The sequence below is a fragment of the Myotis davidii genome, unplaced genomic scaffold, assembly GCF_000327345.1.
Source record: "Myotis davidii unplaced genomic scaffold, ASM32734v1 scaffold663, whole genome shotgun sequence".
NCBI classification, from domain to species: Eukaryota; Metazoa; Chordata; class Mammalia; order Chiroptera; family Vespertilionidae; genus Myotis; species Myotis davidii.
Window position 1 is genome coordinate 7153065 of NW_006295816.1, and position 13449 is coordinate 7166513.

Below are 13449 nucleotides of genomic sequence, written 5' to 3' on the forward strand. Positions count from 1 at the left end.
CCTCGGCCTCTAGGCCCAGTGGGGCCGCAGGTGACGGACTGCCCCACCGGCTGTCGGCCGCCGTTACTCCCGTGGGTCACCTGGGCTGTGCAGGTGTTGGGGGGATGGCTCCTGTTTGTCATCTCTTAGGGGCTTAAGCCAAGGATCCTGCTTGGGTCCTAGGCTGAGCAGCCCTTAGGAAAACCATGGTTCCCACCTGCCTTTTTATTTTTAAATTTAACTATTGATGGAAGTAATACAGTGTCACCCTTTTTTTCCCCATTAACCCCCTCCACTTCCTCCCAGGCCTTCACCACACTATTGTCTGTGTCCATGGGTTATGCATGTAAGTTCTTTGCTTAATCTCTACCCACTTACCCACCCATCTTCCCTCTGAAATTTGTCAGTCCGTCCTATGTTTCTATGTCTCTGTTTCCACCTGCCCCCTCCTTCCTAGGACCTAGGCCTGTGGGGGACCTTTGGAGCAGATTCATTTAACAACCAAAATAATGGTGACTAAGGTTGCCAGGCATCCTGTGTGTACAGGACATGCCCTACATTAAATGACTTAGTCCTGTTCTTTCCCAGAACAGTTTCACCAGAGGGACAGAGTGCAGGAAGCACTGACCCAGAGGCAGCTACATGGCAAGGTGAATCAGGAGAGATGGGAAATGTTAGTCTTTGCAGCTGTCAAGGAATCTACTCATGGATCAAATTAAAGTCTGGAACAGAAAAACACACTATCCCCGGCCACTAGCCCAAGCAATAAGTCAAGAAAAAGAAAATGCACCAAAAATTGGAAAAGACGTAAAAGGCTTTGTCAATGTTACAAAAGCCAATGGAATCTACAAATGTCACTAGAACTAGTAAGTGAGTTGTGCAAGGTTGCAGGCTAAAAGATCAAAATACAAAAATTAATTATATTTCTGTATACCATCAATGAAAATTAGTAATTTACTATTTATTAGAGCATCAAAAATATGAAATATTTAGACATAAGTCTGAGAAAACATATAAAAGACCTAAACAGTAAAAGAAATTAAGATCTAAATAAATGAATAAAACACTGCTAAAAGAAATTAAGATCTAAACAAATGAATACATTTACAATGTTCACAAGTCAAAAGACTATTTAAATGGTTACAATGTCAGTTATTCCAAAACTGATCTATAGATTCAATACAAAATCCTAGAATGTGTTTTGTAGAAATAGACAAAATGATTCTAAAATTCACATGGAAATGCAAAGGACCTAGAATGACCTAAACAACTTTGGCAAAAACCAAAGTAGAATGACTGACACTACATGGCTTTAATTAAGGCAGTATGTTAGTGGCATCAAAATAAACAAACAGATCAGTGCAACAAAACAGAATCTAGTGCTGGGCCCACACAGACAGGGACAACTGATTTGTGACAATGGTGCAAAGGCAATTCAGAAGAGAAGGAACCATGCTTTCAAAAAATGGTGCTACAATAGGTGATCCATTTAAAAAGGGAAGGGGGGAGGAACTTAGGTCCATACCTCACACCCTGTACACAACAGAGGATAGATCTAAATGTAAAATTTTAAACTATAAAAACAGGAAGGAAAAATAGAAAAAAGCCTTTATAAACTTGGGTAAGGCAAATATTTCTTACATATGACACTGAAAGCACAACCCATAAAAGAACTGAAAAATTGGACCTCATCAATATTGAAATCTGCTCTTCAAAAGCTACTGTTAAGAGAATGAAAAGACAAACCACAAGCAGGGAAAAAATATTTGGAAATCACATCTATGAAAGAGGACTTGTGTCAATAGTGTATAAAGACCTCTCACATATCAATAAAAAGAAAACCCAATTAAAACAAAGGCAGAAAATATGAACTTTACCAAAGAAGACATATGGAAGGTAAGCACATGACAATATGCACAATAGCATTAGTCATTAGGGAAATGCAAATTAAAATTTCAATAAGATAGCGTTATACACTTATCAAAATAGTTAAAATTAAAATGAAATATCAAGTGTAGGCAAAGATGTATTAGGAGTGGGACTCTCATACAATGGTGGGAATGTAAATGCCACAACTTTGTAGAACCATTCTGAAGATTCTTAAAAATATAAATATACCTATCTATGACCTGGCTATTCCACTCCTGGCATTTACCAGGATAAATAAAAGCATATACATTTACAAACACTTGAACACAAATGTTCACAGAAGTTTTATATGTAACAACCAGAAACTAGAAACAACCCAAATGGCCATCAAGAGGTGAGTGGACAAACTGTGATATATCCATAGTACAATACTACTCAGAAATAAAAAGGGCCAAAACCGGTTTGGCTCAGTGGATAGAGCATCGGCCTGCGGACTGAAAGGTCCCAGGTTCGATTCCGGTCAAGGGCATGTACCTGGGTTGCGGGCACATCCCCAGTAGGAGATGTGCAGGAGGCGGCTGATCAATGTTTCTGACTCTCTATCTCTCTCTCCCTTCCTCTCTGTATCAATAAAATATATTAAAAAAAAAAGAAATAAAAAGGAATGAACCACTGATGTATGCAACATGGGTGAACCGCAAAATAATTATTCCAAGTGAAAGACACTGGACCGGAGAAAAGTACCTAGTGTGACAACATTCATATAAAATCCTAGAAAAGGAAAATGAAGGCAAAGTGACAGAAAGCACATCAGTGGTTACCTATGGGGAGCCAGGAGGGAGAATTACAGGGGCATAAGCAAAATTTGGGAGGTTTGGCCGCTTATTATCTTGTGGTGATTGTTTCACTGGTGTATACGTAACTCAAAACATATCAATCACGTTCCCATAAATAACATTTTTGTTTATTATGCTCCAGCCACTGTGCTAAGCACTTCTACATGTATTAATGCAGCTAATCCTCAACACAGAACTATGAGGTAGATTGTCATCCCTATTTTACAGATAAAGAAATTAGCATCGAGTTTCTGTAACTTAACCCTCTGCTTCCTGCAGTGGGCCGTCAAGCTGTCTGCGAAAGTGGTAGCTAATTCCCTGAGTGGAAAAAAAAAAACTAGATGAAGTTGCTAAGAAATGTTCCCAACTGTGAAGTCACTTAGAACAGCAATGAGATGGATAAATTTAAGACAGACAGCATCTTGCATCTGATTCAGAGTACACACACCCCAACTTTTGCAAAGGCACAGACAGCAATTGAGTGGTCAAGAGTAACTTCAGAGTAATGAGTAGTGTGGGTGGGCTGCACCCGAGGTAGGTCTCTGAAAGCCTGAACTCTGTTAGAATGTCCTAGATGCAGATGGCTCCAATAGACAAGGCCCCTCTGTTGGTGAGTTTGGGAGACTTCTAATATTCATATTGTAATAGGTGCCCATATATCTTTATCTTTCTGGTTTATGCCTTGTTTAATCTTGCACATCTAGAGAGATACATGGGAAATAAACGTCTTAAGATTTAAAGGGTCTGAAATGTCTTTAATTCTGGGCAAAATTTTCCCTTAGAATTTTGAAGGCATGCACCATAGTCATCTAACTTTCAAGGTTACTACTGAGAAATGGGATGCCATTTTTTTATCCCTGATCTTTTGTTTTCTCTCTCTAGATACTTTTTAGGATCTCTTCAAACCTGGTATTCTAATCTGTCTTGCTGGGCACTTAGTATAGCCTTCCAGTCTAGAAACTTACATTCCTTTCATGTTTATAAGTTTTGAGATTTGTTCTTTTGTCTTTCCTAACTGTAAAAAAAAAGTTCATGTTGGGGAAACAAGGGCTCAGAGAATTTGGGGAAGCCAAGAGTCTGAATTAAACATCTTACTGGGACAGGAGAGAAGTGGGCATTCCAGTTACACAGAGCTGTAGGAACAGAGGCATACAGTTAAGAATTAGCACAGTACAGTACAGCCCTGGCCAGGTTGCTCAGTTGGTTGGAACAGGGTCCCATACATCAAAAGGTCGTGGGTTCAATTCCCAGTCAGGGCACATAACTAGGTTATGGGTTAAATCCCAGTTGGGGCACATACGGAAGGCAACCGATCACTGTTTCTCTCACGTTGCTGTTTCTCTCTCCCTCTCCCTCTCAAATCAATACACATGTCCTTGAGTGAGGATTTCTTTTTAAAAAGAATGAGCACAGTCCAGGAAGAACAGTGATGACACTGACAAAAAACATGAAGATGGAGAGACACCAGGAGAGGCAGTGAGCCCAGCTGTGGCTAGTCCTCCTCCTGGACAGATGCCTTCTGCGTGTGGAGTTTCTTATGTAGAAAGAATCTTCCACTCCAGCTAAAGGTTTTCCCACACACCTTACACTTGTAAGGTCTCTCACCAGAGTGCACTCGCTCGTGCTGAACCAGGGTGAATTTCTGAACGAATGCCTTCCCACACTCCTTACATTCAAAAGGCTTCTCCCCGGTGTGAATGCGCTGATGCTGAGTCAAGGCCGTGTTGGAGCTCAACTGCTTCCCACACTCTTCACACTCATAGAGTCTCTTCCCAGTGTGGAACCTCAGGTGCTGGAGGACGACGGAGCTGCTACTGAAGGCCTTGCCGCTCTCCTTACACTCATAGGGCTGCTCTCCAGGGTGGATTCTCTGATGCTGAATCAAGGCTGTGTCTGAACTTACGCCTTTCCCAGACTCTTTAGGTTTAAGTCGTTTCTTTCCAGTGTGAACTGCCTGATGCCGAGTAAGCAGTGAGTTATAGCAGTTACATCTGCAGTCTTTCCCACATTCTTTGCATCCCAAAGACTTTTCACCAGTGTGACACCTCTGATGTTGGTGGAAGCCGGCCATTTGACTGAAGTATCTGTCACATTGTCTCCATTCATAAGGTATCTGACCACCAGGACCTGGCTGATTCGCGGCGAGTTGTGTGTTGACGCTAATGTTTGTTGCTAATTTCTCACACTTCTCCCCGCTCTCAATAGCCTGTGCCTCATGATACTGGAATGACACCTCAGTGGAATTTCTCCTCTCTGACTCTGCCTTCGTAACTACCCAGTGGCTGTGCTGCTGCCCTGGGCTGCTCCCAAGATCAAGGTCCTGGGGAACATTCCCTGGCAGCCCTGCCAGTGTCAGTCTGCGGGACTCTGATTCTTTGGCAATGTGTTCCTTTGGAGTGGATTTTTCCCTCTCAATTCTGGTCTCACCCCCTGGTATCACAAAAAGAAAACACAGCCGTCAGCCCCTGATGTTGCAAACGGAAGACTTGTGCTGCAGGGGAAACAGGAGCAGGTGTGTGGATATTTTCCAGTCTGTGCAGAAAAGGGCACCAAAGATCACCATGCAGCAGAGCCCCCCTAGAATGAAGACTCCGTGGGGGAGAGGCAGGTGAGGCCCGGCAGCATTCCCATAAATAGCATCAAGCCGGGAAGACAGAAAATACTGTTAACTAGGGCAAAAGACCAAGAGCTTTCCCCCAAGTGACTGGGAGGGATAAACGGGCAGACAGAGCGAAGTGATGAACAGAGACCCTCGGTGAGAGGAAGACCGCCGAGACGTGAGAAGAAGGGGGAGAGTCCTGGAATCATCCCTCCCTCATTGGAGGACAGGGACACAAAGGGGGGTTCTGCTGAGCTCCCAAGAAACCTTCATTTCCCACCGTGCTTAAGGCAGAGCCCCTCTCAGGGCTGGAGGGACAGCTGCCTTCAAAACCTGGGAACCCAGGGCTCTCCCCACCCAGTAGGTTCTGGGGAGCTCAGCCTTTAGAGCAACTGCCCATGAGGGTGTTTAGAGACCCACAAAGTCTAAGGAAGAAAGAGGACAGGATGCTGAAAAGGTAGAGGCAGACAATAACAGGGAGAAATGTCTTACCCACAAAAGCCACATTTGCATAGTTCTCCATCACCTCCCTGTAGAGGGCCCTCTGCACAGGGTCCAGGATGTCCCACTCATTCTGAGTGAAGTACACAGCCACGTCCTCAAAGGTCACCGGCTCCTGAAACAACAGGTTTCTGCTCATGCCTGTGTGAGGGCAGTGGAGCCTAATTACAGGGGCAGAGAGGCCCACTGGGTCAGGTGGTATAGTCCAGGACAGCTAGCCAGCACTCTCCCCCACCACAGGGGCCAGCCCTCAGCCGCAGTGCCCTCCTCACTGCACCCCTCTGTGGTCATCCCCTGTGGATCTCTGCGCTGATCTGCCATGCCCTGCTCTGTGTACGTGTCGGTCCCTCTGGCTCCTTCCCCCTACCTGGGCCTCGTATGCACATGCACAGGGGCATCTGTATAAACACAGGCCACACACAGCACTTTTGTACTGATCTCCACTCCCTCCTTGATTCCATTCAAGTGATAGTAACATCATGGTCCATGAGGAGGTGTTAACAAAATGTTAGAAGGCAGAAAATAAAGGATAGGTGGTATCTAAGTTAGAAAAGCAGAGAAAGCTGAATCTTAACTGCTGGCAGAGGGGAAGGCAAACCAAAAGGAGATCATTCACACTACAGGATATTTTGGTAAAATGTTCTCTCTGTTTAAAAGCACCAGGGAGGAGGGAGGGCCCACAAAGAATTTAGGACAATGAATGAAAAACATCTATACAAAGGCACGCCAGTGAGAAGTCTCAGAAAAACGAGGACATGAAAAAAGATCCTAAAGGCTTTGGAGAAGGAAAAACAACACATACATGAAGACTGGAGAGTTACTACATGGCAAAAGTAAGGGAAATGTTTTTCAAAATGCTAAGGGAAAACTTCCATTTCTCATCTACAGGGATTCAATGACCCGATTAGCCTCCTGCCTGAACAAAATTACATAAACCAACAGTTTTTAAGATACTGGTTATCAAGCAATGAAAGACCGTTCCTGAGACATGGGAAACAAAGAGGTAAGCCCCATGATTCCCCAAGCTTACTACGCTGGAAGTTTCCAGGCTGTAATGCAGGGAGGGCAAACTGAGACAGAGCCTGGCAGATCGTGGTCGAGTCTGAGGGGACCAAGACAGCTGGAATTTATAGGACAGAAAAGCAGAGGAAAGAGCTGAACAGGAAAAGAATACAAGTCACCTGCAGACAGTTCCCCTAGAAGATTTAACAGAGTATTGATCAAGGCATGGCTGTAAGTAGACGACCCAAAGCCAGGGAAAGGATCCTTTGAAAGGACTGAAGGAAACAATGCCTGGCATTCACTAACAGAGAACATTAAAATCCTATATAATAAACCCCTAATATGCAGATTGACCGAATAGCAGAAGGACCAATGAAAAGACTGGTCGCTATGATGCACACTGACCACCAGGGGGCAGACGCTCAACGCAGAAGCTGCCCCCTGGTGGTCAGTGCACTCTCACAGGGGGAGCACCACTCAGCCAGAAGCTGGTGAGCACAGCAGTGGTGATGGAGCCTCTCCCGCCTCTGCTGCAGGCAGGCAGCAAGGAGCAAGGATTCCCAGACTGCAAGAGGGATGTCTGACTGCCTGCTGAGAGGGCCCAGGCCAGGTATCGGGACTAAGCTGACAGGTGGACATCCCCCAAGGAGTCCTGGACTGTGAGAGGGCCCAGGCCAGGCTGAGGGAGCCCCCCCTCCCCCCCCACCTCCAGTGTACGAATTTCGTGCACTAGGCCTCCAGTAGTTATTATAAATGTATACCATCGGTTTAAAAGTTAAATAGATACAAGATATATTTCTTTAAAAGATCCAAATCAAACTTCTAGATATGAAAACTCCAATGTCTGAGATGAAAAATATACTTCATGGAATTAACGGCAAATCAGAAATTGCACGGGTTGGGGCGGGGGAGGGAGAAGTGCATGTAAGGCATAGCAATACCAAATGAAACACAGAGAGAAAAAAGACAAAGGCAAAAAGAGCAGCAATAATGACAGTTGCTCTCACCACTTCTCAAGACTGAACTGGAGGCAGTGCAAATAGACAAGAAAAATAAAGGCATCCAGACTTGAAAGAAAAAAATAAACTCTTTATTCATAGATGGCATGTCTATGTAGAAAATCCAATGGGATCTACAAAATAATTTTAGAATTGTGTTATCCAAGGAAAACAATCTTGTGGATGGGGTGAAAGGGGTCTTCACTGTATGCAGTGTTGCAGTTTCCACTTTTCAGTTAATTTCTACTTTTCAGCCTCAATGCCAAATCTATCCCAGTCAATCCCTCCATACTCACTTTTTTCCCATTGCAATTATCTTAGTTTGGGCATTCTCATCTCTCCACCCCTCAAGTCCTCTTCTCCAAACACATCCAATTGTGACAGATTCCAAATGGAAGCCACTGGCCCAGACAACGCAAGGTCTGGATGCAGAGCTGACACCTACTCTCCTGACATGTGGACAAAAAGGGACCGAATACTAAACCTGACAAGCGCAGTGGAGGCCTGCGTGGCAGCCTTACAAACTCAAGTAACCACAGAGGGATGGTTTTAAAATAGAACTTTTGAACTAAAAGCAGTGTGTGGCGTAGTCATGCCTAAGGCATTTTTCCCTAACAAAGGTCAAGCCTCACCTTAATTAAGGCTGTCTCTGGTCTTCTTGCATCTAAGATAACATACCAGAAAAACATGCCTTTGCAATAACGAAGTAATTGCTCTTTTTCTGGACTCCTCAAAGAGCGGGCACCAGTAGAGACAACAGATCCCCTCATAGTTATTCTCATGTTAAACGTAGACCTTAGCTTGTACCCACCTGCGTAAAAGAAGTGTCTATCACTTTACTTTTTATCCGATCCCCCCCCCCACACACACACACCCCTTGCTTTCTGCTGCCTCAGTAATCTATCACCCATGATTTTGGATTTCAAGTAGCCCACTTACGCCTTCTCTTTTGGCTGTAATGTATAAAATAAGATGCAAAACTACCATTTTCCAGAGCATCTTCTCAATCTGTTGAGGTTCTGCTTCCTGTCAATTGCCATCAGTTTGGCTTGAGTAAACTCCTAAGAGGTCTGAACGCTTCTGACATTGACACATCAGAAGGACGGGGATCCACAGAGGCCGAGAGGATGCCGGCTCACCCGGTGCCACGTGGCCTGGCCCATGCCGCCCTCGAGGTTCTAGCGGTGAGACTGAGGAGCAATAAGGAGGCACGGGTAAAATTAACGCTGCCTCGCACCTGTGAATGTGCTCTCTCCGCCTCGGGCCCCATTCCTTCCGCCATCTCCTCACCCCAAAGGCAGAGCTTATTAGACACTCTGCACTCCGCCCGGGAAACAAACCTGTTAGCCGCCGGGAGGCGAGCCCCGACTTGCCCTGAGGGCCAACCCGCACGGCGCAGGCGCAGCGTGGTGGGAACAGACCTAGGTCCTAGGTTCCGGCCCAGCCGGAAGTGCGTGCACCGTTTCCTCTCTAGAAACCTGGGAAGCAGCTCATCTCTATGTTTCCCTATCCCAGCCGCAGAGACCACTGTCCCTACTTTCTCGCAGAAAGTTGCCAGCCCCAGGCTCGGGTCCTGCAGGGCCATCCTCCGGGGACGTCGAGTTACAATCCCGATTTACCCAGCGTTCTCTGGCGTTTGCCCCTACGGGCTGCTCTGCCAGGAACCGAGGGGATCATTGCTCCGTGTGCCAGAGCTGCCTGGGTGCTGTGGCTGTGGCTGCACCAGCCCGCCCGCAGTGGGAGCCTTGGAAGTGGGAAGGGCTGTTAAATTTTAACCTTTCTAATAAACTGTTAACAGGAAGGAGTTCTATGATGAGCTGTCCCTGTCAATTATCAAGCCTCAGGAGGCAGTCCAATCTATAGCTGGTTACTCAGAAGGCCTGGGACTTGTGATTGCATCTGAAGTGGAGCAGACCTCTAAACCTCTTGGTAGTCAAGTGTCAGAATTGCACTGGTTGCTGTGGAGTATAAAGCCCATGCATTCACTATGAGAAATGCTGTAAGAAATAGTTCATGAGGACAAAACAATACAGACAAGTAAGCCGAGTCTATCATTCAGGAAGCCTAACAGGAACACTAGAGGATGCAGTAACTGAAAACCTGAAAATGAACCCAAGAGCAGTAAAACCAAGAAACCAGTAAGATGGGGCTTACTTAGGCCTAAGTAGCACTACCACCACTTAGTTGGTTTAGACCAGTGATTTTCAACCTTTTCCATCTCATGGCACACATGACTAAATTCTGTGGCACACACAAAAAAAGGGGGTCTAATTTTAATTCTCTAGACAACTCCTGAACCCTCACACAGGCCAGGTAACCCAAAACTGACTGCATTTCCTTTATCACAGAAGCTATTACACTATTATCACTTGACTATTAATACCAAGCCAAAATGATTTTGTCCATTTCTCAGTCAGGTTCAGGAAATCAGCTTTTGGTTAGAAATGATAGGCAACCGAACTTAGAATGTATCTTATTTAAACCCTCAAGCATCCAAAGCTGCTAGAATTTTATGTTTATATGGAAAATATATTTGTACTAGAAAAATCACCTGATGTTCTCATCATCATTTCCCATGAGAACATTAACTCGTTACCACTTAGTGTGATGGCTTTAAACTACCTGAAAGCAGGCAGAATGAGACAAGGAACTGATTTTCTAACAATGACATCAACCTTCCTACTATCAATATCCTTCGCAATCCCTGCCCCGCAGCAGACCTTCACCCACAGCAAGCAGATGGGCCAGTGTGTTAAAAAGAATCTTTATTATACGTTTATAGTAGCCCCTCATGTTCTCATGCTTTCTTGCCAGATGCCTTGGGAGCAGCAGGTGCTTTCTGGGCTGGGGCTTTCGGACCCTTTTGAGCTTTTGGAGGCGCTGCCTTCTGGCCTGCAGGTTTCTGGGCGGGAACCTTCTGGGCTGGAGCCTTCTTGCCTGCAGCGGTGACCTTTTTTGCTGGAACCTTTGCAGCAGCTGCTGCAGCTGCAGCGGCACCTTTAGCAGCAGGTGCTTTTTTGGGAGAAGCTTTCAGAAGAGCTGCCTTTTGAAGCTTCTTAACTTCAAGCTTGATTATTCGGTTCCTCTGAAAAATGCCAATGTATGTATATTTACAACATGCATACAGAGACTATTGTCATATATGTATATATGTTTAAGAGAAAACCCTAATGTCTTAGGCCCTCATATAATCAACTTTGCTCTACTTAAGCATGGGCAAACCATATAAATAAGTTTAGGGTTAAAACATAATCCTGTACTAATTTTAAAAACTTACCATTTTCTTTGCCTTCATCACTTTGTAACGATCAAAATCTGTCATCTTGGCTTTCTATAAAAAACAAAACACAAAACTCTCTTATACCACCTTCCAACCCTCCAAAAAAGGTCAGAATTCAAATGACTCTAAGTTATTACCTTTTCTCTGGCTTCAATCTTCTTGGCCCATCTTGTGGCTGCCCATTTTGTATTGATATCTGCCTTCTCCCAGGCTTGTCGAACATACTTCTGGCGGGCACTAGAAAGAACCAAGACTAGATGAAGAAATCAGCTTTGAAGCAACACAAACCCAAGGGCAGCTTTTCGCCCTCTGAAAAGCAGAACTGATACCCCCTCAGGTTAAAAAGCACAAGCAAAATGATCCCGAAAGTACCCTTCCCATTTGTTGTACTTCTAGCTCTAGTTGTCTCTAGAGAACAAATAACACCCGGCGCACCCCATCTTTGGATGTCTTATAACCTCAAACACACAATAAACCCAGTAAAACCCAGTACACTTCAAAAGTAAACTAGTAGTTACAGGTGTCCCACTACAGCTGTCAGTGCAGCTGGATAACTGTACAGCTACACAGCAGTTATCATCCATAGTCTACATCAAGCATGTCAAGAAAGAATTAATGATTTTCTCAATTCCTTTTAAGTAACTGTCACAAAATAATGCATGTTACTTTTTTAAAAAATCCTCACCCGAGGACATTTTTTCCATTGATTTTTTAAAAAGAGAGACTGGAGGGGAGGGGTGGCAGTAGAGAAACACCGATGTGGTTACCTCCCATACTTGCCCCTACTGGGGTCAGGGGTACAGCACGCAACTCAGGTCCATACACTTGACTGGGAATTGAACCCAAGACCCTTCCACCAGCAGGCCGACACTCTTACCACTGAGCAAAACTAGCTAGGGCTGTTAAATACTTCTGACACATAGGAAACATTCAACTAAGGATAACGAGTATTGGAAGAGACAAGAACTCGTATTTTTGTTTTGGAGCTAAAAGTGATTAAAATATAAAAAGGAAACCAGAATTCCTAAAAAGGTCTTTGCTGTGTAAATCCTGAGAGAGGTACAAACAAAAGAGGACGGCAAATCTGCACACAGGCAAAGCCAGAGAACGAAAAGATCACAGCACATTTAAAGGGAAACAGTGCCCGCCCACTACACTGGAAATTCTTCTTCTGAATTGCTTCCATTCTTCAAAACTGTTCACTATATTCTCAAGGGAAAACTAGTAAGATAACAAAAACTTTTTTTTTAAATAAACCAAGAAAATGTTCTCTAGCACAGTGGTCGCCAACCGGTGGTCCACGGACCATTGGTGGCCCATGAGGTCCGAAAGGTTGGCCACTGCTGCTTTAGCATAAGCAAAGCTGGGAGGTGGGTTTTTACCTGTGTGGGAACTTAAGGATGAAGTCAGTGAGCTGCATGCATTTGAAAGGCATAGCCTGTCTCCTTACTCGAGTGCAAGGTCCATCAACCAAAGCCTAGAATACATAAGATCAAGACCTCAGTGCAAAATCTAACAGCATTCAAAAGGATAGTCTGCCTAACATGTCCTTTCAAAATCCAAGCCCTACTATTTAAATGCTTTTTTTTGAAAAAAAAAACACAAAACGATTATTAGTAGTAGTTCAGCCTATTACCTAACTACATAAAAAACAAAACAAAACGATTCTTAGTAGTAGTTCAGCCTATTACCTAACTACATGTAATTTACTTGACAATTCTAAGTCTTCAATCTTTACATTCCCAACAAACAACTTAATATTCATTCACAGCCTCTGGTCAATCCCTTAAGTTTGTGGTTCTCAATCCTACATGCCTGGCTTATTCTAAACTCACTTTATACATATACAGTAACTCATTTAACCTTCACCAATGTTTTAGCCATAGTTAAAGGTGCTGGCTAGTGTAAGCGGCAGAGACAATACCCAAACCCAGTAGCACTGGCCAACTCAAATCTGTGCCTGAAAACCCCTACAGCGCCCTGCCTGCTTTCCCCAAACTAAAATACCACCATCGCCCAACCACAGCCCTCCTGCCTCCGGGGCCGCTGGGGTCATTACAGCGCATCACCCACTGCCGTGGGAAGTTGTGACTCTTTCCTTACACTTACCCTGTTCTGATCGATAACATCTACGATCGCGACCAGCTTCCCGGCATGAGGCCCGAAGGAGACGTAGGCCACCCGGCCAACCTCCACGAAGCGCCTGAACACCTAAAATGGGAGGAAAGGTAAACTCATTAAAATCTCTCCACATTTACAAGGTCCTGCAGTTTACAGGCAAAGAGGCTCAGTGCAGCGAAAAAGACCGTAGAGGGAAACACCCACCCCAAGTGCCACGGGTCGACCTGGATAACAAATTCGCAGAGGCGGGGACGGCGGCAAAAG

At 44.7% G+C, this 13449-nt stretch overlaps 2 protein-coding genes across 3 annotated transcripts in view; both read right to left on the bottom strand.

Moving 5' to 3' along the window:
* Window positions 1-2712: 2712 nt before the first annotated feature.
* Window positions 2713-6801, bottom strand: ZNF620 (zinc finger protein 620). 2 transcript variants are annotated; one of them, XM_015568401.1, is made up of 3 exons: window positions 5776-6801; window positions 4356-5114; window positions 2713-3384 (listed from the first exon to the last, which is right to left on the bottom strand). In XM_015568401.1, exons 1-3 carry the CDS (start codon window positions 5921-5923, stop codon window positions 3371-3373), a joined length of 921 nt encoding a protein of 306 aa, XP_015423887.1. In that variant the 5' UTR covers window positions 5924-6801; the 3' UTR covers window positions 2713-3370. The 2 variants fall into 2 exon arrangements, with proteins under 2 accessions (XP_015423887.1, XP_015423886.1); XM_015568400.1 differs by lacking the exon at window positions 2713-3384 and having other exon boundaries at window positions 4029-5114.
* Window positions 6802-10529: 3728 nt separating this feature from the next.
* RPL14 (ribosomal protein L14) overlaps window positions 10530-13449 on the bottom strand; it is a 3345-nt gene continuing 425 nt past the window's right edge. The window contains exons 2-6 of the mRNA XM_006770534.2: window positions 13174-13275; window positions 12447-12541; window positions 11202-11301; window positions 11062-11115; window positions 10530-10869 (exon numbers count right to left, since the gene is read on the bottom strand). Coding sequence (XP_006770597.2) covers window positions 10582-10869; window positions 11062-11115; window positions 11202-11301; window positions 12447-12541; window positions 13174-13275 — 639 coding nt within the window. The 3' untranslated portion in view covers window positions 10530-10581. The remainder of the gene's footprint in view (window positions 10870-11061; window positions 11116-11201; window positions 11302-12446; window positions 12542-13173; window positions 13276-13449) is intronic.

Coding starts and splice junctions, on each gene's coding strand:
- ZNF620 (XM_015568400.1), bottom strand. CDS start 5,923: ATGAGCAGAAACCTGTTGTTTCAGGAGCCGGTGACCTTTGAGGACGTG. Junction 5,115..5,775: donor TGCAAATGTGGCTTTTGTGG/GTAAGACATTTC, acceptor TTGTGATACCAG/GGGGTGAGACCAGAATTGAG.